Source organism: Trachurus japonicus, chromosome 21 (assembly GCF_045865225.1).
Source record: "Trachurus japonicus isolate A0001 chromosome 21, Traja_1.0".
Taxonomy (NCBI): Eukaryota; Metazoa; Chordata; class Actinopteri; order Carangiformes; family Carangidae; genus Trachurus; species Trachurus japonicus.
This window is the reverse complement of record NC_140927.1, coordinates 34,757,643-34,782,641: the sequence shown is the minus strand read 5'-3', so window position 1 is coordinate 34,782,641 and position 24,999 is coordinate 34,757,643. Positions and strand designations below refer to the sequence as shown.

The 24,999-nt window shown below is 44.4% G+C and overlaps 2 protein-coding genes across 2 annotated transcripts in view; both read left to right on the top strand.

Annotated features, from left to right (window-relative positions):
* The window catches only part of LOC146965678 (protein NLRC3-like), a 197,640-nt gene that overhangs the window by 65,293 nt on the left and 107,348 nt on the right, over window positions 1–24,999 (top strand). The window lies entirely within an intron of this gene.
* LOC146965682 (protein NLRC3-like) lies at window positions 976–24,710 on the top strand. Its single transcript, XM_085766386.1, has 8 exons — window positions 976–980; window positions 8,355–8,433; window positions 8,594–8,822; window positions 8,976–10,785; window positions 10,898–11,067; window positions 11,246–11,423; window positions 14,565–14,611; window positions 24,062–24,710. The coding sequence occupies exons 1-8, from the start codon at window positions 976–978 to the stop codon at window positions 24,652–24,654; spliced, it is 3,111 nt and encodes a 1,036-aa protein (XP_085622512.1). The 3' UTR covers window positions 24,655–24,710.

The following is a 24,999-nucleotide window of genomic DNA, read 5'->3' as shown; positions in this document are numbered from 1 at the left end:
TCCACACAATATATCATAGCTCATAACAGGTTGTCAATGCCTTAAATCTTCCTTTAATGCACAAACAACAGTAACTGTAGGTCATGTTCATGTTTCTGTGGGGACGATAAGAGCTTTCTGCTGCCTAAAATAAATGAATTTTGAGGTCAACAAACAATATTATTCTATTCATATAATTAGAGCCAATCATCTACTGGGTTACAGGAACATTAAAAAGGACGACATGGATGATGATGGTTCACAGCTTTAATCAATGTTTTGTAAGTGTTGGAGGAAAACGTGGCAGAAAAACTCCCTGATCCATTTCCATGTGAGGACTGCAGTGATCTCTGATAGGAAGCCCAGCTCCATGTTCCTCACAGCAGCTGAAGAAAATGAAATAGTGGATATTGTTCACTAAAGATTGTAAAGATGTGAAGCAGTGAAACGTCTCTGAAGAATGACACTCCAGGTCATTCTCTTCTTCTTTACAGAGTTCTTCTCACTCTTTACCTCAAAGCAAATCCTCTGTTGATGTGACCATTACCCAGAATCCTGTGCCTTTCCTCCTTTGCTCTGTGATGCAGGTGCAGGTTTATGACAGTAGGGGGCGCTGACGTCACATGAGGCAGAATCTCACCTGAACCTGTTGAACTACACCACACAAAGCTCTGACGTCAGGACGTTGTCGCTCTGCAGCAGCTCAGAAACAGTCAAAATGGCCGCCAGCTGTTTGTCACTGTGAACTGTTGATTATCACAGTTACACAACAAACAGACACACACAAACACATGAGTGTCACATTAAGATTATATTAAACCACTGTGTGTGTGTTTGTCAGATACTTCAGGTGAGGTCAGCAACACCTTCTCACTCACCTGTGACCTCACCTGGTCATTCATAGTGAGTGTTAGCGTCATTAAAATAGGAGCAGTCAAACCTCAAACGGTGGAAAACGAGAAAATAGTGATGGAAGTATGACAGACAGGTAGCAAGATGGCGTCAGTGACTCACTGCAAAAACTCAACATCTCACCAAGAATATGTGTCTTGTTTCTAGTCAAAACTAATCTCATCATACTTAAAATAAGACTCATCGTATTAAAAAGCAACTTGTTTTTAGACACTTTTTACATCTTTCAAGCAGATTTTCACTTGAAATAAGTAGAAAAATCTGAAAGTGGCACAAAAAACTTGCTTTCACTGGCAGATTTTTCTTCTTATTTCAAGTGACAAATTGTTTGAAACAAATGAAAATGATCTAAAAACAAGTTATTTTTTTAGATGATGAGTCTTGTTTTAAGTGGAAAGAGATTAGTTTTGACTAGAAATGAGACATTTTGACAAGTAATAAGACAAATATTCTTGGAAAGATTTTGAGTTTTTTGCACTGACAACTGAGCTCTCCCCCTGCGACTTGAAAAACAAACAAAATACAAACGCTTTTTACTCTGTTTTATAGTTGCTTACCTCCTCTAGTTGTTTTTAATCGCTCATAGGATTTCTAGTCACTGAATCCTGTTTTTAAGCTGCACTTTGTCCCACACTTTGATCCAACTGCGTCTGACAGCGTGGGGAAACCCCTGACAGCTGACAACCAGCTAGCTTACCGGACACCCAACCACCTCACCGGGTCCAGTATTAAGTCTCACCTCCTCTCCCCGTCTAAACAGTCTGCTATTATACGTGCCTCTTCAACGCCGTGGACTCCATCTGGAGGAAGTTTCACCTTTCAAAATAAAGGTGGATTAACTCTTCCTTGCCTCTCTGAGGTTCTTCTATGAGAGCTCAGATCTGACTCTGTGGTTTATGTCTTCACTTCATCTCTTGCTGTGTGTATGTGGAGTTTCCATCGCTCACACATTCTCCATCTCTCTGAAACCTTGGAGATCAGTCAGACTTGGTTATAGAGAGCCTCAGCGGAAGTGAAGTGAAGTGAAGCTCGCCATGGGACCTCAATTTGGAAAAAATCCTCAGTCAAAAAATTTTATTTCGTGATTGTGTCATGGGAAAAATATATGACCTTAACCTACTTAAAACATCACATTTCATGCCAAAAAAATCAGCAGTTTGTCGTAAAACGGCAACAGAAGAATGTATTTAGTGTGAAGATGCTCTACGGACTACAGATCTGGTGTCCCACTAAAAATACGTCACCAACTGACACGGGAAAGGAAGGACGCCATGTGGTCGCCATGGTGACGTCACTACGCCAGCTGGAGTCTCTATGGTTACGGATTCTAAGGAGTTTTATTTTACAATAGTTTTACAACAAACTGCTGATTTCTCTTCATGAAACGTGATGTTTTAAACAGGTAGAGGTCGTATTTTTTTCTCATGGCGCAATTCAATCGGATCACGAAATAAAACTTTGACTCCCGTTCACTTACATGGAGGTTTTTTACGAATTGAGTTCCCATGGCAACGTTACTTTCTGCTTCCACTGAGGCTCTCTATTTCACTCCAGTGGTTTCCTCCTGATGGATCTACTTGTATTAAACCCCCTGCTGGACCATAAGTGACATCACAGCACTATTCTAGCTGTTAGACTACCAATAACTGTTTATAATAATAATTATCACCTGATTCATTCAAAGTTCTCCACTGAGTGTTTCATGTCAGTGACAGATAATTGTCATAGTGTCTGGTTCAGTTCACCTTCATGTTAATGTTGTGTGTGTGATAAATGTTCTTTGTTCACTTTGGATTTTATTTCTTGGAGCAAAGTCCAACGAAGCAGGTTAATTATTCCAGGGAAGAGAACAGCGTCACGTCCAACAGGTGAGTCACAGTTCAAAGTGTTGAAGTTGACCTTTGACCCAGCGGTTGTGTGGCAGTTTATTTCCCCGTGTGAAGGTAAGGTGAACAGTCTGAATGTTTTCCTCGTTAACACCTGTCGTTACCTGAGTTCTCTGCCCTTCAACTTGTCGTTGTGTTGTTGTTGTTGTGTTGTTGTTGTTGTGTTGTTATAATGTGACTGTAGCTGAGTCAGAGCTGTAGCTGTAAAGTCTGGACCGACAGAACCGTGTCCTCCATGTTGTGTGGATGTTGTGGGTAGAACCGTGTCCTCCATGTTGTGTGGATGTTGTCGGTAGAACCGTGTCCTCCATGTTGTGTGGATGTTGTGGGTAGAACCGTGTCCGTCATGTTGTGTGGATGTTGTGGGTAGAAGCGCTAGATTAATTCTTCCGTACCTCTCTGAGGTTCTTCTATGAGAGCTCAGATCTGACTCTAGTTGTGTTTCCATCCACCTTTTTTTATTCGCATTTTCAAAAATTGCGAATAAATACTTGAATGGAAACGCCAGAAATTCAAATAAAGGCAGTAAATACGCATAAAAGTTTATACGCTTGGAGGGGGGGGATTTGTCAGTGTATCGATTAAAGGAAATGCGACTTTTTGTGATGGAAACAGATGATGCGAATGGAGCCAGAGTTTGTGGGTGAAGCTGCTGGACTTCACCCAGCGACGCCCCGGTCTCCCAGCTCTCGTCTCTGCACCCCGCGACACAAACGCTCTGTAACCCGTAATCTTTTGTTTATGACGGTTAACACTACACAAACAGACGCCGTAACATCGTTATGTAACTTATTGATTTTTCACCGGCTTCGTATGTAAACAGATGCACATGGAGGAGAGGAGCGTAACCAGAACAGACTGTCACAGTTCCTACTGTCTTTCTGTGTTTTATCTCATGTTACAACATGAAAACCTGAGGCTTATATTCAAGTGCGGCCTAGATATGTATTTTCTTTTAAAATGTAGCTGGTGCGGATTATACAGGTGCGTCTATAGTCCGGAAAGTACGTAAATTGTCCATGATGCTGAGTGTCAGCTGAGTGTCAACTGTTGGATACATTCACGCTCTCTTATGACGTAATCTCACGGTGCACCACTCCTCCTCTCCCAATAATCGCAAAACAATAACGGATGGAAACGGTCATAAATTCGCATTTGCTTTTTGCGCATTTTCACAAAATCCGCTTTTAAATTCGATACGACTTGGATGGAAACCCAGCTTGTGTGGTTTGTCTTCACTTCATCTCTTGCTGTGTGTATGTGGAGTTTCCATCGCTCACACACTCTCCATCTCTCTGAAACCTTGGAGATCAGTCAGACTTGGTGATAGAGAGCCTCAGCGGAAGCGGAAGTGAAGCTCACCGTGGGATCTCAATTTGGAAAAAATCTCCATGTAGGTGAACAGGAGTCAAAGTTTTATTTCGTGATTGTGTCATGAGAAAAATATCTGACCTTAACCTACTTAAAACATCAAGTTTCATGCCAAAAAAATCAGCAGTTTGTCGTAAAACGGCAACAGAAGAATGTATTTAGTGTGAAGACGCTCTACGGACTACAGATCTGGTGTCCCACTAAAAATATGTCACCAACTGACACGGGAAAGGAAGGACGCCATGTGGTCGCCATGGTGACGTCACTACGCCACCTGGAGTCTCTATGGTTACGGATTCTTCTGAGTTTTACTTTACAATAGTTTTACAACAAACTGCTGATTTCTCTTCATGAAACGTGATGTTTTAAACAGGTAGAGGTCATATTTTTTCCTCATGACACAATTCAATCGGATCACGAAATAAAACTTTGATTCCCGTTCACTTACATGGAGGTTTTTACGAATTGAGATCCCATGGCAACGTTACTTTCTGCTTCCGCTGAGGCTCTCTATTTCACTCCAGTGGTTTCCTCCTGATGGATCTACTTGTATTAAACCCCCTGCTGGACCATAAGTGACATCACAGCACTATTCTAGCTGTTAGACTACCAACAACTGTTTATAATAATAATTATCACCTGATTCATTCAAAGTTCTCCACTGAGTGTTTCATGTCAGTGACAGATAATTGTCATAGTGTCTGGTTCAGTTCACCTTTATGTTAATGTTGTGTGTGTGATAAATGTTCTTTGTTCACTTTGGATTTTATTTCTTGGAGCAAAGTGCAAAGAAGCAGCAGGTAATTAATCCAGATAAGATAACATCATGATGAACAGTCACAGTTCAAAGTGTTAAAGTTGACCTTTGACCCAGCGGTTGTGTCGCAGTTTATTTCCCCGTGTGAAGGTAAGGTGAACAGTCTGAATGTTTTCCTCGTTAACACCTGTCGTTACCTGAGTTCTCTGCCCTTCAACTTGTCGTTGTGTTGTTGTTGTGTTATTATAATGTTATAATGTTATTATAATTACTCCATGTTGTGTGGATGTTGTGGGTAGAACCGTGTCCTCCATGTTGTGTGGATGTTGTGGGTAGAACCGTGTCCTCCATGTTGTGTGGATGTTGTGGGTAGAACCGTGTCCTCCATGTTGTGTGGATGTTGTGGGTAGAACCGTGTCCTCCATGTTGTGTGGATGTTGTGGGTAGAACCGTGTCCTCCATGTTGTGTGGATGTTGTGGGTAGAACCGTGTCCTCCATGTTGTGTGGATGTTGTGGGTAGAACCGTGTCCTCCATGTTGTGTGGATGTTGTGGGTAGAAGCGCTGGAATAAGAGCAGAAGCTGTTACTGCCTATATCACTGATCAATACTGACAGTTTCTTTATTGATGATTGATTTTCCAGTGTTGATCAATGTTCAGCATCAGGTTCTTCACAGTAACTGAGTACATTTAGTGCAGTACAGTTGTGAGGTACTTGTACTCTCCTTGAGTATTTCCTTGTTGTGCTACTACCAGCTTGTACTGCAGCTCGTGTACCTGACAGGTGAAGCTACTGGTCACTTTGCAGCTGCAGGTTGTAGATTAAAAACACCTGATGAGCTCAGAAACACATGATTAAAGATGAAACCACAGCATGTTTGTCCTGTGACTCTGTAGGTTCCATCAGCTCACTGACTCATTTAAATCTATTAGAAGAGGAGCAGCTGGACACTGTCTCTGTGTCCTCACCATTCATGTCTGTGGTTACACACAGCTAACACTCTGGGTTATTGATTATTGGACAGAAATCATTAATATTGTTGTGGAGAATGTTTTAGAGCTGCAACAGTTGTTCAATCAACATTTTTCAAGCAGAAATTTTCAATTTTCAGCCTCAAAAACTGAAGATTTCCTTATTTTCTCTGTTTGATTTGACTGTAAACTGAATATTTTTGTCTCTTTGATTGTTGCTGTGACAAAACGAGACATTTGAAGACGTTACCTCAGACTGAGGACTGACAGGAACTTGAACGCATCATTTGTCTGTATTTTGTGACATTTGATGGAGCAGACGATGAATGGATGGACAGAGACAATAAGTGTCAGTGTCAGCTGGAGAGTGTTTTTCTCTCTTTGAATTTCCACTGTGAGTGAAATGAGTGAATGTTGTGATAGTGGAGCTGTGAGGTGAAATAAGTGGAGGCCCAGTTGTTGTGTGTGTAGCTTGTTTGGTCCAGTGGTTTTCTACAGGGACGCTGTCCACACAGAGACTGTGTCACATCAACTCAGTGGATCTCAGTCCTTGTGTGTGTCAGTGGATGGAAACAGTGGTCCATGGATCATGTTGCTGGGCTGCAGCTCCATGACGCCATCTAGTGGACTGATAGTAGAAGTAGAGCAGCTGATGGCAGCTTCCTCTTCCTCACTGCTGTGTGACTGCATTCAGCTGACACTGATATGAAGCAGAGGAGAAGAGCCAATCAGTGGAGGAGCAGCTGGAGACATGATGGACATGTGAGCTGCTGTGCAGATGAATGATGTGTGTTTCCTCTGCAGGTGAAGCTACAAAGTGTGTGTGAGCTGATGTGGATGTGAGCTCAGCAGCATGGATCAGTGTGAGGACAGAGAGGAGGGAGCCCCTCCCTCTAAAACCAAGAGCCAGACCACAGGTCAAAGGTCAGATGAGCATCTCTAACTGTCCATGACTCAGATCGCTGCTCCATCATTATTCACACTCAAAGCTCTGTGTGTGTTGTGTTCAAGGCCGAAGCAGCAGCACAAGCCACAGTCTGGACCTGGACCTGGACCTGGACCTGGACCTGGACCTGGACCTGGACCTGGACCTGGACCTGGACCTGGACCTGGACCTGGATCCAGCGATGAGTCCATTGGTCGTCATCAGTTTAACAAGATACGATATTTATTTGAAGGGTCAGAATTTAAAACAATCAGAAAGACTTTTCTCTCTAGAAGTCAGTTGTTGTGTTTATTAAAAGACTGAAGATATTTCTCATCAGTTTTTCTCCAACATGCACATTTATCAGTTGTGTTGTTGTTTCAGGATCCAGCAGCAGAGACCAGACTCTCCTGAACCCAGCTGTCTGTCTTTAAAGAGCAACCACTCAAAGGGCTGGCTCGTTAACTTTAAAGGAGGACGAGGATCAGCTGATCAGATGTAAGAGACAAAACTACATTTCAAAGGTTTTGAGTTTCTGTTGAACGTTCTTCCTGTGGAGTCACATTTCAATGATTCTCATTAAAAGCTGAGTTATAACTCAGACACACGTTCAGTGAATGACTGACAGCATCCCATGCATCTTTTTTTCTGTTATTGCATCCACTGCTGACGCTGCTAAATATAACAGCTGCTTTTTGTTCACTTCCTGCAGCAGTCGCTCCACTTCAGCACTAAAGTTCTTTTTATGTTTGGAGTCCGACGCTCCCTGTAGATTTTTGTTTGGACATTTTAACTTTCCTTCTCAACTCACCTTCTCTGGCATTCTTGATTTAACAACACGTTCATGAATCTGACGTAGAGTTTGCATGTTCTCCCCGTGCATGTGTGGGTTCTCTCCAGCTTCCTCCCACAGACCAAAGACATGCAGGTGAACTGCTGACTCTAAATCACCCATAGGTGTGAATGTGTGTGTGTATACAGTATGTTGGCCCTGTGATAGACTGGTGACCTGTCCAGGGTGAACCCCGCCTCCTGCCCAAAGTCAGCTGAGAAAGGCTCCAGCTCACCCTCCACCCAGTGAGGATGAGCTGGATAGAAGATGAATGAACTTAAAGAGATATTGGTGAATGAGGCCCATTGTTGCAAAATGTAGGAAAAGGAACTCATTCACATTTGTAACCCTTAAAATAACTTTGCAGAGAATTCTTTTTAAAACCTAAAACTGTTAAACATGAGTTGTGTTGTTGTTTCAGGATCCAGCGGCAGAGACCAGACTCTTCTGAACCCAGCTGTCTGTCTTTAAAGAGCAACCGGTCAAATGAACGGTTCATTACCTTTAAAGAAGGACGTGGACCAACTGATCAGATGTAAGCTGTAACTGACAGTCAGACTCAGGTTATTGTAGAAAAGAACCAGTTTGTACGACGTGTTGTTGGACCAGGTCTGAAACCAAAGTGTCTCTGTCTGTTGTGAACGTCCTCAGGGGACATATAAAGTCCATCTTGTATTATCTCTCTGTCCTGATGTTGACTTGACACTGATTCCTCCACAGAGTGGACCAGGAGAGCTCAGAGGTTCCCAGTGGTCAGTCTGCCCAGCAGCATCAAACACACCTGGACTCCATATTTAAGGTGAGGACATGTCCAACAGCTGCTGTTACATCTGTTGTGTTCACCATCATCTCCATGCTGCACTTTGACACCAGTGGATTGTCAGTCTGTCCAACATGGATCTGATGTTTGGCTCCATGGTTTTAGTTTGATGCTGTCACTCATAGAGTTTCTGTTCCAGCTGCTGGAGGAGAACATGGTCACTTTTGTCAAGAACGAGCTGAAGAAGATCCACAAGGCTCTGAGTCCAGATTACCCAGAATGCTCAGGGAGTCAGAGGGAGGATGAGGAGGTGTTGGACGGTGAGGATGAAGAGCAGAGGAGGAGCAGCAGAGCGGCATTAGTGAAGATCACAGTGAACTTCCTGAGGAGGATGAAGCAGGAGGAGCTGGCTGAGCGTCTGCAGAGCAGTAAGAGGATTTCTCTAAAGATTCAACATGATGGACAAATGAGACGTTCACTGACATCAACACATGGAGGGAAACATGTTCATATAGTCGTTGTTTAGAGGAATTAAAATGTTATATTGTCTTATTGATCTAATTTCTTGTGTTTTCATTCAGAATATTTTGCTCCTGGTCCAGTTTGTGGACGTAAACTCAAATCTGCCCTGAGGAAGAAGTTCCAGTGTGTGTTTGAGGGCATCGCTAAAGCAGGACACCAAACCCTTCTGAACCAGATCTACACAGAGCTCTACATCACAGAGGGAGGGGCTGGAGGGGTCAATGATGAACATGAGGTCAGACAGATTGAAACAGCGTCCAGGAAACCAGACAGAGCAGAAACAACCATCAGACAAGAAGACATCTTTAAAGCTCCACCTGGAAGAGACCGACCAATCAGAAGAGTGATGACAAAGGGAGTGGCTGGCATTGGGAAAACAGTCTTTACACAGAAGTTCACTCTGGACTGGGCTGAAGGCAAAACCAACCAGGACATACACTTCACATTTCCCTTCACCTTCAGAGAGCTGAATGTGCTGAAAGAGGAAAAGTTCAGCTTGGTGGAACTTGTTCATCACTTCTTCTCTGAAACCAAAGAAGCAGGAATCTGCAGATTTGATCAGTTCCAGGTGGTCTTCATCTTTGACGGTCTGGACGAGTGTCGACTTCCTCTGGACTTCCACAACACTGAGACCCTGACTGATGTGACAGAGTCCACCTCAGTCAACGTGCTGCTGACCAACCTCATCAGGGGGAAACTGCTTCCCTCTGCTCGCCTCTGGATAACCACACGACCTGCAGCAGCCAATCAGATCCCTCCTGAGTGTGTTGACACGGTGACAGAAGTCAGAGGGTTCACTGACCCAATGAAGGAGGAGTACTTCAAGAAGAGGTTCAGAGATGAGGAGCAGGCCAGAAAGATCATCTCCCACATCAAGACCTCACGAAGCCTCCACATCATGTGCCACATCCCAGTCTTCTGCTGGATCACTGCTACAGTTCTGGAGGAGCTGTTGAAGACCAGAAGGAGAGGAGAGCTGCCCAAGACCCTGACTGAGATGTACATCCACTTCCTGGTGGTTCATCTGAAACTGAAGAAGGTCAAGTATGATGGAGGAGCTGAGACAGATCCACACTGGAGTCCAGAGAGCAGGGAGATGATTGAGTCTCTGGGAAAACTGGCTTTTGAGCAGCTGCAGAAAGGAAACCTGATCTTCTATGAATCAGACCTGACAGAGTGTGGCATCGATATCAGAGCAGCCTCAGTGTACTCAGGAGTGTTCACACAGATCTTTAAAGAGGAGAGCGGCCTGTACCAGGACAAGGTGTTCTGCTTCGTCCATCTGAGTGTTCAGGAGTTTCTGGCTGCTCTTCATGTCCATCTGACCTTCATCAACTCTGGACTCAATCTGATGTCACAACAACAAACAACCTCCAAGAAGACTGAAACAACAGGAGTCAAATCTGCAGAGACAATCTTCTACCAGAGTGCTGTGGACGAGGCCTTACAGAGTCCAAATGGACACCTGGACTTGTTCCTCCGCTTCCTCCTGGGTCTTTCACTGAAGACCAATCAGACTCTCCTACGAGGTCTGATGACACAGACAGGAAGTGAGTCACGGTCAAATCAGGAAACAGTCCAATACATCAAGAAGAAGATTGAAGAGACTCCCTCTGCAGAGAAAAGCATCAACCTGTTCCACTGTCTGAATGAACTGAATGATAGTTCTCTAGTGGAGGAGATCCAACAGTCCCTGAGATACGGAAGTCTCTCCACAGATGAACTGTCTCCTGCTCAATGGTCGGCTCTGGGCTTCATCTTACTGTCATCAGAAGAAGATCTGGACGAGTTTGACCTGAAGAAATACTCTGCTTCAGAGGAGGCTCTTCTGAGGCTGCTGCCAGTGGTCAAAGCCTCTAACAAAGCTCTGTAAGTAGAGATAGTTGGATTTATTCATCATTAGATAAAAACCCTTCTGTCTTTTCAACAGGACAGATAATAAACTCCTTTCTTCTTTAACTCCTCATGATCATCTCTTCAGACTGAGGAGCTGTAACCTCTCAGAGAGAAGCTGTGAAGCTCTGTCCTCAGTCCTCAGCTCCCAGTCCTCTAGTCTGAGACACCTGGACCTGGGTAACAACAACTTGCAGGACTCAGGAGTGAAGCTGCTGTCTGGTGGACTGGAGAGTCCACACTGTAGACTGGAGACTCTGGACCTGAGTAACAACGACCTGCAGGACTCAGGAGTGAAGCTGCTGTCTGGTGGACTGGAGAGTCCACACAGTAGACTGGAGACTCTCAGGTGAGGATCCATCCAGGTGTTTATCTGATGCCACTTGAACACAGCAGCAGGTGTTGACAGAGGGTTCCTGTGTGTTGTTGTGTGTGTTCAGACTGTCAGGATGTCTGGTCACAGAGGAAGGCTGTGCGTCTTTGGCCTCAGCTCTGAGCTCCAACCCCTCCCATCTGAGAGAGCTGGACCTGAGCTACAACCATCCAGGAGCCTCAGGAGTGAAGCTGCTGTCTGCTGGACTGGAGGATCCAGACTGGAGACTGGACTCTCTCAGGTATGGAGAGGCTGCTGCAGCCACACACACTGTCTGATAGAGGAGGAGGAGCTGGAACATTTTCTATGGCCCCGTTCACACCTGGTCACACCTGGTATGAACATCTGTCTCAGGTGATCCATGCATTGATGACACCAGATCCCATCACTCAGACCATATGCAGAGGTGGTGTAGGCCACAGTGAAGCTCCGCCCACTCCACTGACGTCCTCTGTCACAGTCTGACTCGTCCCAACACAGTTTATACTGAAGCCAAAGTCTCAGAGTGTTTCAAACATGAGCTGTGCAGCTTTCATCAGTCACACATTAAGGGTAAAGACCCACAAACCTGAGTGACTGAGGGAGAGACAGACAGCTGTCAGCTGTTCTGTGTGTGAGTGATCAGAGCGGGACACACACCTGGATGTGTATAGGGGAGGGGCTGTAGCCTATCACAGAACGCTGACACAGTCAGCTATCCAATGAGGATATTCATTCAATCTTTTTTTTTTTTCCGAGCACAGATATCGACTCGTATTACTTGTTTAATATTCGTACTCGGCAAAAGTGCTTTATCCGTACCGGATACTCGTTTCAGCGAGTATCCGGCTCAACTCTAGTCATAGTGATGAACTACTGGGATCAGGAGTTTCTCCTCATGATGACTTCAGTGTCCCATCATGACTCACTGTGTCATATTCAGGAGAAGAGATGTCAGTGATGAAAAAAGCTGTTGGCAGCTCAGTTCAGTTTAGTTTAGTTTATTTGATTGGCATCTTATCTCCCCCTCTTTTCAACAGATGGAATTCACTTAATACACACAAATACAAAATACAATGAGGAATGCTAATCGAAAAGGCTGAAGCTCATGCTTATATGCCTACCCTTTTTACCAAAACGAATGAGAAAAGAGATAAAGAGAGAGAAAAAAACAAAACAAAAAAACAATCAAACCAAAACCAAATTCAACAAGGCAACTTTTAGACTACTGTACCTGGTTTGAGTTATACCATAAGAATTCAGATCAAACAACCATTCAGCTTTCACAACAAATTTGTATATTCTTTTAGTACTTCGGTTTTAAACATATTTTTGAAAGAGGAAATCGAAGTACATTCTCTCATTCTTAATTCATCATCACAGTTATTCCACAGGTTAACACCTCTAACAGAAACACATGGCTGTTTAATATGAGTTCTTATTTGAGGTTTTTTGAAAACGCCTAATCCCCTCTCTGATTTCAAACAGCCTCTGAGTAATATAACAAAGCATATTATTAGCTGTGCTCTGAGTCTCTCCAGATGTTTGGATCAGACTTTATTTCAGAGTGTATCAGGAAACATTTCAGCTGCAGCTGGTTGAACTGCTCCTGAACCAACAGAGTGTTTGACCTGAACAGTCCCAGAGACTGTAGACACCTGTTGAGTGTGGACACACTAACAACAACACAGCAACAAGAATCAAAGCATGTCCACTGCTCAGAGACATTCGTCTCCCAGCGTCTCCAACCAAGGAGGAAATAAGAGACAGAAACCAGGCGGCACCATCAGGTCTCTGTCTGGTCAGATATTGATGATCAATAATCAGCTCAGTCTCTCTGAGATCCTGGTCTTGTCCTGATGAGATGTGTTGTTGTGTTGAGGAGACAGTCAATCACAGTGTGACATCCAGATGTCCTCACTGTCCAGAGGCCTGGAGCTGTCAATCAGAAGACAGTGAGTGTAGTGAACAGTGTAATAATCAGTGTTTGTGGCTGAATGTGTGTGTGATCAAACAGCTGTTTTCAGACTGTGTGTGTGCTGACTCCAGATCAGATGAAGCCACAAAGTGGCTCCTTAATGAAAGTCTCCAGCAGCTGGAGCTTCACTTCCTGTCTGAGTCCATGTGCTCTGAGCTGAGCCTGCTTCTCTCTGCTCTACAGTTTCTCTGCTTCCTCTGGACTCTGACTTCAAGTCCAGTCAAAATGTGTGGACAGGTTTGATGGAGCTCAGGACTGGTCCTGAGGACGGCTGCTTTATTCCACATGATGTGACTGATCTCAGTGAGTCAGTGTGTTGCAGCTGATCTGTGTGAAGAGCAGAGAAGAACAGAGTCATTGATCATGAGATCCTGATCCGTCCTGTCACTGTGATCAGATGGTTTCTATTAGAGCTCCTTCATCCACTCACTGCTGCTGTGGCTCCTGTGGAAACCTGCTCACAGCCTCATTCTTCAGCTTCCTGGGGAGTTTTCTTCAGACAAACACAAGTTGTGTTCACACTCAGTGTTTCTCACTAAACTCACTGTGTGTTTCACTGAGCTCTAACAAACGTGTTGAGTGTGTTTCCTTCCTCATCAAACACTGAAACCACACTGCAAAAATTCAAAATCTTACCAAGAATATTTGTCTTATTTCTAGTCAAAATGTCATTTCTAGTCAAAATAAATCTAATTATACTTAAAATAAGACTCATCACATTTAAAAAGCAGCTTGTTTTTAGACACTTTTTAATTTTTTCAAGCAAATTTTCCACTTTAAATAAGTAGAAAAATCTGACAGTGGATCAGGTTTTTCTTTCTTATTACAAGCACAAAAAACTTGCTTTCACTGGCAGATTTTTCTACTTATTTCAGTGAAAAGTTGTTTGAAACAAGTGAAAATGATCTAAAAACAAGTTGATTTTAGATGATGAGTCTTATTTAAAGTGGAAAGAGATTAGTTTTGACTAAAAATTAGACATTTTGACAAGAAATAAGAAAAATATTCTTGGAAAGATGTAGAGTTTTTGCAGTGCATCCACTCTTCACAGCTGCACTCTTCTTCTTTCCTGGTGCATTGTGGGATATCTGGGCTGGTCAGCTCCACCTGTTGTGTCTTCATCTTCTTTGCTGTGACGTGTGTTTGTGCAGCTTGAGAGTCAGAGAGTGAAAGTGTGTGTCTCACACTGCAGTGACATCAGATGGAGAAAAGACATGATGAAGTGTTTCCTCCTGGTCTCCTCCTGCTCTGTATCATCACTAGATAAAGACTCCAGCTCCTTCTTCTCTGTGCTCAGTGTTCATCCAGACATACCAGCCTCCATGTGAACACAGTGATAAAACAGTGTGTGTGTGAGAGCCATGTAATGTCCATGTGTGCATGCTGACAGAGAAGGTGCTGCTCTGACCCCCCTCCTCCTTTCAGGGTGGAGCCTGCTGGAGTCCCATGGTTGACACCAGGTCTGAGGAAGTGTAAGTCTGTTTTTACTTTGATTCATGGAAACGAGGGATGCACATGTTGAACCGTTTAACCGTTAACCGATAACAAGAACTTTGACCGATTAATACCATCCATTATTTATTTATTATCTCCTTATGTCGTCAACTCATGGGGGCGTGTCGACACGTGCAGATTTCCACGTGCCTTCAGTCATATCTCACGGTAAAAAGTTCCACAGGAGGACTGACAGTATGTGCAGCAGCCCCCGTGAAGGAAGATCAGACTGTTGCAGGTCCCACGCACAGGACCCATCTATTTAAAGAAAAACCAGGACCAGAACATGTCAGGTTGTTGCTCTGTTTATCTCCTGTCGCAGAGTAACACTTTATTAACAACTTTTCCAGTGTTACCTATCATGAAAATATGCAAGTGTACAGAACGCCAGTCTCTTGGTTTCCATTTTACATGAGGGAAGTCACACATACAAACTACAAGGCCCCCAATCTACTATAACGGGACAATTCACCGATAGATATTCTCAAATCACACTCAGACTTCATCATAATACAATAAAACACAATTTCACAACTCTTGTGTATGTGGTTTTGCACAATACTAACCTATTTAAAGAAAAACCAGGACCAGAACATGTCAGGTTGTTGCTCTGTTTATCTCCTGTCGCAGAGTAACCCGGAAGCCGACAAGAGCAACAAGGAAGGTCCCGAGTGGCTACATGTTGCTCTACTGCCTCCTACTGGCACTGTCTGGTCAAGCAGTGAATCTCCACTGACTAATTATAGTTCTTTTTAAACTTGAACTTAATTTTACAGCATGAGCTGGATTACAGTGTTCTCCTGAACATATATAAACCACAAACATGTGACCACATATTTGTGTGTGTCACACACTCCCTCACCAAGAAAAAAATGACTCCTGGCATTTCACACAAATTACATAAACCATATAAATTTTCAAACACCATTAACTTATTTACAAATGAACAACAGATCTCCCATCCTGTTCAGTACACTGGTACATGAGTGACATAAGGCACAAGGGATGTACATGGCAAAAACTGGTATGGCATGGCAAGGTAAGTTGGTTGATATGACATGTGGTGTTGCTGGATCTCATGTTGCATTGCCCAGACTGGTATATGTCCCACCCCATGAGCCTCTACAGCGTTAACTGTACTTTTTGCCTGGTAAGAAGGGTCACCCAGTGTCTCATAAGTTAAGATCTGTGTAGGTCTCCTCTCCCGAGTGGATTTCCTAAGTACGGGACTGTTGCCTACTGACTGACTACTAGCTGACTGCAAAGACCTCAACTGATGGTCTGATGGAGTGTGGTTGGTCTCAGAGGTTACAGGCGCAGGCATAGACCCTGAGTGATTGTCAGGTGACTGACACAGTGCAGGCCTGTACTCTTCTACTGACTGTGTTTCCTCTAATCCCTCCCCATCACCAAATAAGCCTGGGCCACAAGCAGTCCCATTTACCCTGTCATGTTCAACAATGTCCAGTAATGTTTCCTCTGGTTCACTTTGCTGGAACTGAGCATAAGTCACATTTTCCTCTGGCCGTTCAGTGAGCCTCCTTGGTCCTCCTGTGACGGATCCTCTTCTTACAGGTACCCGAAGCCAATAGTTCATGTTTTCATCCTCCTCTGACTCTGACAATTCAGAGTGTGTGAACTCACTCTGATATCCTTGCACTAACTTCACCTTTCTTTTTTTCCTCTCTGTTAGTGATGGTGAGGATGGTTGTGAGGTCACAGGTGGGTTTCTTTTTTTCTCAGGTCCAGATATTTCAGGTAAGTCTGTTGGTAAATCATTCACCAGATGTAACAAATTTCTGTGCAGGGTGCGGCTCCTACTGTTACCAGTTTCTGGATACATCTTATACACAGGACCGCCATTCATCTGCTCTTTGACAATGTAAACTGTGTCTTCCCAGTAAGATCTTAGTTTTCCTGGGCCTCCTCTCTCACCCAGGTTGCGAACTAAAACACGATCGCCTGGCTGGAGAGTCACTCCTTTCACATGTCTGTCATAATGTTGTTTTCCTCTTGCACTTGAGTGCTGGCTGTTTTCAGAGGCGAGTTGATAAGCCTGTTTCATTCTTACTGCCCACTTTTCTGCATATCCTTTTGGGGTAGTGGTCTCCTCTTCCCCTGTCAGTCCAAACAGGAGGTCCACCGGCAGACGGGGGTGGCGGCCATAGAGTAAGTAGAATGGTGAGTACCCTGTGGCTTCGTGTTTTGTGCAGTTATATGCATGGATTACCTGCGGCAAGTGCTCTCTCCATCTGCTTTTCTCTTTTTCTTTTAGGGTTCGAAGTAGCTGGAGGAGGGTCCTGTTGAACCTTTCGGCTGGGTTACCCTGGGGATGATAGGGTGTGGTCCTAGAGTGTCCCACCCCTGAAAGCTGCTGCAGGGTCTTGAACAGGCTGTTTTCAAATTCACGACCCTGGTCATGATGGAGCTTCCCTGGGTAACCAAACCGAGGAATGAAGTCACTGAATAGTTTTTCCGCCGCTGTCCTCCCGGATTTATTCCGGGTAGGATAGGCTTGGGCAAACCTTGTGAAATGGTCGACCACCACCAAGATGTACTCATACCCCCCCACACTGCGCTCTAGATGCATATAATCAATAGACACGAGTTCAAGGGGTGTTGTGGTAGTGATGGACTGCATAGGAGCCCTTACATGAGACACAGGCTTTTTCTGTTTGATACACGGGCATTTTCTTGTCACATAAGTTTCAATGTCTTTCTTCATATAGGGCCAGTAGAATCTGTCTCGAGCCAAGGACAGGACCCTCTCTGTTCCTACGTGGCCCATCTCATCATGTAGATACTTCAATGCCATGTGTCTATACTTTTCAGGTAAGACGAGTTGACGTCTCTGTACTGTCTTCCTGTACAGCAGTCCATTCTCTAAGTGAAGCCTCCCCCACTCATGCAGGAGCCTTTTCACTGGCCCTTTAGTGACACTACTGTGATTGTTTGGTAACTTGGTGCATGTTTTCTTCAAATTAATTACTTCACCGATCACTGCGTCTTGCTGCTGGGCTTGCTCAAGCTCTTTTCGAGTTATGGTGAACCCAGACCCAAGTGTGTGAGACTCTGAGCTGTCCCGTGACAAGTTTAAAGACGCCACATATGCTACCTCCCCCTCTCTGGCAGCTTCACTACCCTCCCAAGTTGCTTTAACTGTGTCCCTGGGAACTTCCTCGGTGCATGCAGCTACATACTCTGACATATCAAGGGGCAGTCTAGAGAGGGTGTCAGCATCTATGTTGACTCTGCCTGGCCTATATCTGATCTCAAAGTTGAAATCTGCCAGTTCCCCCACCCACCTATGCCCCACAGCATTCAGTTTGGCAGTGCTCATTACATAGGTCAGGGGGTTGTTGTCGGTGTACACTGTAAAATGAGGGGCATAAAAAAGATAATCGCGAAATTTTTCACACACCGCCCACTTTAACGCGAGGAACTCTAGTTTCCCTGAGTGCATGTGGTAATTCTTTTCTGCTGGTGATAGCGTTCTTGACCCATAGGCAATGACCCTCAAACTCCCCTCCTGTCGTTGATATAACACTGCCCCGAGACCTTTTGCAGATGCATCTGTGTGTAACACAAATGGCAGGTTGAAGTGGGGGTAGGCTAGTACAGGTGGGCTGGACAAGGTGTTTATGAGCTGCGTGAGGACTCCCTGATGTTCCTGGGTCCACTGGATCGGAGCTCTTGAGGGCAGTTGCCCTCCTTTCCCCTTGTTGCTCTTTAGCTGAGACGATGCCATGTGATTTCCTTTCAGCTGTAGTAGGTCATACAATGGCTTTGCAATTCTGGCGAAGTCCTGAACATAGGCTCTGTAGTAGCTTAGAAACCCTAGCAGCTTTCTGACTTCTCCTACAGTTTGGGGTTTTTTCTCCCTCAGGGCTTGAACAGCTGCTATATCTTTGGGGTCGATCCGCACTCCATCGGCCGAGACCAGCCTCCCCACATAGCGCACCTCCTCCTTGAACAACTCACATTTGGTAGGCCTGAGTTTGATGCCATGTTGCTGCAGAGCCCTCAGAACCCGCCTCAATCCGTCCACGTGCTCCTCGAAGGATTTTGCGTAGCAGAGCACATCATCCAGGTAGGGGATACAGCATTCATCCCTCAAGGAGTCCAGCACCTCCTCCATGCATCTCTGGAATGCGGCTGGAGCATTTGAGAGGCCGAAAGGGATGCGGACCCACTCATAAAGGCCCCAAGGGGTGATGAATGCTGTCAGATGTCTGGACCCCTCTGAGATGTAACCCTGGTGGTATGCTTTCCCTTGATCCAAGATAGAGAACCAGCGATAGCCTCCAAGCGTGTCCACAAGATCCTGAATCCGCGGGAGTGGGTGTCTGTCTGGCACAGTTTTACGGTTTAAGAGCCTGTAGTCAACGCAGAGCCTTAAGGTCCCATCTTTTTTTCGCACACACACCACCGGAGCCGAATAGGGTGACTTAGATTTGACGATCCATTTTTTTGCAAGCAAGTCCTGAATGTATTCTTTCACTTCCTTAAAAAGTGGTTTAGGGATGGTTGCGTATGAACGCTGCACGGGGATGTCATCGGTTACAGTGATTGTCATTTGCAGGTTTGGAATGCGGCCAATATCATCACTGTCACGCGCAAAAGCATTGGACTCCTCATACAACAGCTGCTTCACTATCGCCTGCTCTTCGTCACTCAAATGGCTGATATCAACTGGTGGGTGCCACAGTGAAGGTGAGTTGGTTTTGTCATTCTCAGTTGTTGATTTAGATGTGCTAATTTCATCTATCTGCACACTGGTTCTTTCATCTGTTCCTATTATTTTGTCAATTGGCTGTATGCTGCCTAGAGCAGTGCAGTTAGCCAGAAACACATCATGCTTATTTGAGTTCCCTACAGGGATTTCAACAAAGGGCTTCTCAGTGTGGTTCACTTCTACAAGACCATCACCCATGTCTAACTGTTCTAGCCGTGGATCATCAGTGCTAAGTTCAAAAAGGGCCAGAGGGTGAGAAAAACTAGCAGGGATCGGGCATTTAATGTAGGCAATTTGGCCTGCATGAACAATAATGTTTTGTCGGCCTACTTTCACTGTCACTGGCTCAACTTTTGTTGTGCTTTTCTCTGCCTGGATGAAGCTAACTACAGCCTCAACTTTCTCTGGCTCAATCTGCATGGCCCCTTTTAGGAGGTGGCATATTGCTGGTAATGTATCCAGTTCACCTCCATGCCCCAGGATTATCTCCTGAATAACATTGAATCCCAGCAGTGGCCTAAGGAGGTTAACTTGGCTAACCAGGAATGGGACTTTAATGGAATTGTTTGGGTTGTCATTGCCAGGTAAGTTGACTATTACTTCCACCCACCCATCATAAGGTATTGTTTCCCCATTAGCAGCACAAACACTGAGGTCATAGTCTCCCACTAACTCACTTAAAGGATGGATGTCTTCGTGTGGTAAGAATTTCTGTTTCCAGTTTCTGTCTATAAGACTAACCTGGGCACCAGTGTCAAATAGAGCAGTAACTGCATACCCATTCATGTGGCATTTCAATAGACATTTCTTTCCAATCAACTGTGCTACTCTTTCAGATGTGGTTTTACCGCTGACCGGGGAGTTGGACATGGCCGCAGGCTGATGGCTGGTTGTGGTCTGCTCTAGGCTGTCACCATTCACCTGAGATGGGACATGGATGCTGGTCACAGGTCGTCCCTCTGCTGTGACCACTGCTGGTTTCCCGTCGGCTTACGTCTCTTCAAACACCCAACTGCCCGATGTCCTTCTTCACCACATGCAAAACAGTGATTGCAGTTTGGCAGATTTTTTTCACTGCAAGAGGGACAGCCACGTACTCTCCCCTTTCTCTGTGGTGGTCTTGTTGAAGAGCTTACACAATGACAGTGCTGTTGGGAGGAGTGCTGGGGTTGGGTATCAGTCTGTGTCTTTGATTGTTTCAGTGACTCGATCATTTGTGTTAATGCTTGTACTTGTGCACTCAGTTTTTGTACCTCCTCATCCTTGTTTTTAGAGTGAGGATCACTTCTGTCGTCACATGACTTGTCGGAGTTCACCTGGCCACTCTGAGCATAGATGACCTTGGTGCGTGTATTACGGCCCAGACGACGTCTCCTTTCACTCTCCTCACTGGTTGTTTTGATGACCTGTCGCAGCAACGCTTCATCTGTAACAGATGGGTCAGACAGCAGTGACTTTAATTCTCTCCTAATGTCCTCATGTCTTTCACTCAGTCCCTGATAAACTGTGTGCATGAACACGTTCTGTACTGTCTGTGCCTCATACTTGATTTCTGTTTCAGTCCGCTTTGAGGTGAGAATAACCTTTTGTTTCAGTCCCACCATTCTGTACAGGAACTGTTGTGGTGTTTCATGCTCCAGTTGTTTGCCTGTTATCAATTCTTGAAAGAGCTCAGTTGTGCTCTTCTCCCCCATGTGAGACCAGAGGAAACTTTTCAGCTCGGCTACTGTCATCTCATCTTTGCTGATCAACATATCTTTGAAATGACCTGGCTTGGTGATCCGTAGCACTGCTCTAATGACTTCACTTTCTGTATGCTGTTCTTTTAGCCCCTCATCTATTTGTTTGCAGATGTTACTGTAACTGATGTCTGCTGTGGTGTCACCTATCTGCCCACCATAGATTTTGAACTCTCTTTTGTGAAGTAAGGCTAAATCTCTGAAAGCTACCAGGCTATCACCCACATGTGAAGGCTGGTGTGCAAAACTTGGGTGTGGTGACTCAGTGACATATGTGTTGCCGGGTTGCTTAGAACCACCTACAGTTGTCTGCTGGGCACCAACATGTGAGGTAAGTGGAACATAATGGTCACTACTGGGATGGTGCTCAGGTGTTGTCATTTTTGCAGTGGCCCCATACAACAGTGTGCTAATATCTCTGTCAATATTCCTTGTATCAGCTGGAGTGGTTTGAACATTTACACCTGAGTGAGTATGTGCTCCTGTAAACACTGCCTCATCATCAACCGTTTCAACATTAGCGGTAGGCATTGCAATAATTTCATCGATGAAATCTTTCAAACTAAGTAGCTGGGACAATCCCTGGTCCTCTAAGTCCATTAGAGATGTGGAGGACATGTAGGAGCATACGTAATCAAAACATTTTTCTTCATCCTGCATGTCCAACTTATCTGGATCCAGCTGTTGTTGTGGTGGGATGTTCTCTGCCACATTGATGATCTGCTCAGCAGAAAGGCGGAGTAGTCCTTTTTTTATAGACCAAACTAGGTCTTTTCTCTCGCTAGAAGCCATAGTCCACGCTTGTCCAACGCTGGGAATGCGGCGCTCCCACTCTGGCTACACACAGACGTCCTGGGCCCGCGAAGTCCCTCTGCTCCGACAGCGAAGTCCCTCTGCTCCGACAATGTGGTTTCTGGCGGTCCACCGGTTCAATAATCACTGGATTGATGGCCCCTGTCGCTCCGGTGCCGTCAATCCCGGACGAGCCCCCATAAATTGTTGCAGGTCCCACGCACAGGACCCATCTATTTAAAGAAAAACCAGGACCAGAACATGTCAGGTTGTTGCTCTGTTTATCTCCTGTCGCAGAGTAACACTTTATTAACAACTTTTCCAGTGTTACCTATCATGAAAATATGCAAGTGTACAGAACGCCAGTCTCTTGGTTTCCATTTTACATGAGGGAAGTCACACATACAAACTACAAGGCCCCCAATCTACTATAACGGGACAATTCACCGATAGATATTCTCAAATCACACTCAGACTTCATCATAATACAATAAAACACAATTTCACAACTCTTGTGTATGTGGTTTTGCACAATACTAACCTATTTAAAGAAAAACCAGGACCAGAACATGTCAGGTTGTTGCTCTGTTTATCTCCTGTCGCAGAGTAACCCGGAAGCCGACAAGAGCAACAAGGAAGGTCCCGAGTGGCTACATGTTGCTCTACTGCCTCCTACTGGCACTGTCTGGTCAAGCAGTGAATCTCCACTGACTAATTATAGTTCTTTTTAAACTTGAACTTAATTTTACAGCATGAGCTGGATTACAGTGTTCTCCTGAACATATATAAACCACAAACATGTGACCACATATTTGTGTGTGTCACAAGACCATAAATGTAGCTACACAGACATAGATGTGCATCACCTGTAACAACGGCGCTGAAAAACAATGAAAAAAGCTAAATAAAAGAGGAGGCTGAAGCAGCTCTCCTGCAGCTCCACAGAGGAGCTCTGCTGCTCCTTCAGTCTGGTGTTTGGCTGCACTTTGTAACTAAAACAGTTCTACACTGGACGATCTAACCTCCATATGAGAGATCAGCTGAGACAGAGCAGAGTGGATGTGGCACTGATCAGCTGTCACAGCGCACGTGTGTATTTAAAGGGATAGTTCAACATTTAGTCAAACTGGCCCATTGCCATAACTCCTATAGTCACAGCAGTAGGTTCGTTACCTTTAATTGTCGGTGCAAGCTGTTTTTAGAGCGGCAGAGCAGAGCCGTGAGCTGCTCAGAGCTACGCTACGGAGGCTCATTATGGGATTTCTTGGTTTCCCTCATCTTTTTTTTTTATTTTTTATTTTTTTATGAATTATTTCCTCACAACCAGTTTTACAATACTAATTCAGTAACCATTTGGACAATTCATTTTACAAGTGGTATTAGTAGACAAACAAAATTTTAGAATATTTAAAAAGAAAACAAAAGAGAAAAAAGAAATTAGCAACAGCAACCATAAAAAAATAAAAATAAATAAAAAACACGCCAAACAAACAAAAAAGACAGAACAAGACAAAAAATAAATAGAAACAATATATCAAAAATAATAATATCAGTCATGGGTTCCCTCAATCAATTCATCAGTACGTACATATCTTTATCAATCACTTCTGAGTATAACCTATAATCCCGCTCAGTACCAAAAAACAAACAAAGATTGTTTCCCTCATCAAACTCGTCAAATACAAAATCCAACAACTCCAAAATGCTCTGGTGGACAAGTTGCGAGCTGCACATTCACCACGCTATGAGATAATAACACAACGTTACCACACAGAGTTGTTGTAGAACCCCGAGCAGCTCACGGCTCTGCTCCACCGTTCTAAAAATAGCTTGCACCGGCAATTAAAGGTAATAAACCTACTGCTATGACTATAGGGATTATAGCAATGGGCCAATTTGCCAAAATGTTGAACTGTCCCTTTAATAGCAAAAAAAAAAAGAATTGGAGCGTCGTAATCTTATCAGTTAACGGTTAATAATCGGTTAGCGAGCGTCGGTTATCGGTCAGAAAAGAAATTCAAAATGTGCATCCCTACTGGAAACAAAGCAGCACATTCAACCATCTTCACACTGTCACATCACTGACCTCATGAGTCTTCATCAAACTGTCAATAACTGATCAATGATCAATAACTGCAGCTGTGTCTTGTTCTCTCCATCAGATTCCTGTCCACTCACAATCGACACAAACACAGTGAACACAAAGATCAAACTGTCTGACAACAACAGGAAGGCAACATGGGTGGAGGAGGATCAGTCATATCCTGATCATCCAGACAGATTTGACTACTATCAGCTGCTGTGTTCAACTGGTCTGACTGGTCGCTGCTACTGGGAGGTCGAGAGGAGAGGAAACGTTGTTATATCAGTGAGTTACAGAGGAATCAGCAGGAAAGGAGACAGTGATGACTGTAGGTTTGGAGTGAACGATCAGTCCTGGACTCTGGACTGCTATGATGGTGGTTACAGTGTCTGGCACAATAGCAGAGACACACGTATCACCTCCTCCTCCTCCTCCTCCTCCTCCTCCTCCTCCTCCTCCTCCTCCTCCTCCTCCTCCTCCTCCTCCTCCTCCTCTGTCTCTAACAGAGTAGCAGTGTATGTGGACTGTCCTGCTGGCTCTCTGTCCTTCTACAGAGTCTCCTCTGACTCACTGATCCACCTCTACACCTTCAACACCACCTTCACTCAACCTCTCTATCCTGGGTTTGGACTCTACAGGTCCAGTCCTGGTTCGTCAGTGAGTCTGTGTTGAGTGAAGCAGAGTCTCCTCCTGTCACAGAAACCTTCTCTCTGTTGAACAGACAGTTCAGTCTCTACACGTCTGTCTCTGTCTCTCACTCACGTCGTCTTCACAGGACAGAGATGAACACAGTTTAATAATGAACTCATCAGCGTCATGGCAACAGAAAAATCACTGGGACCTGAAAAACAAGAAGAAGTTTATGAGAATCACTGAGAAGAGTTTAAAAAATCAACTGATTTAATCCATGAATGTAAATAATCTGATGTGAAATAAACAACAATGTGATTTAATAAAGAACCAGTAAATAAATGAATTAATAAACAAACATTTACATGTCGACATTTATTACTGGAT

Excerpts from the sequence above, each read along its gene's own strand:
- LOC146965682 (XM_085766386.1), top strand. Across the intron at positions 8,823-8,975 it reads GGCTGAGCGTCTGCAGAGCA|AATATTTTGCTCCTGGTCCA; the intron begins GTAAGAGGATTT and ends GTTTTCATTCAG. Across the intron at positions 10,786-10,897 it reads AAAGCCTCTAACAAAGCTCT|ACTGAGGAGCTGTAACCTCT; the intron begins GTAAGTAGAGAT and ends TCATCTCTTCAG.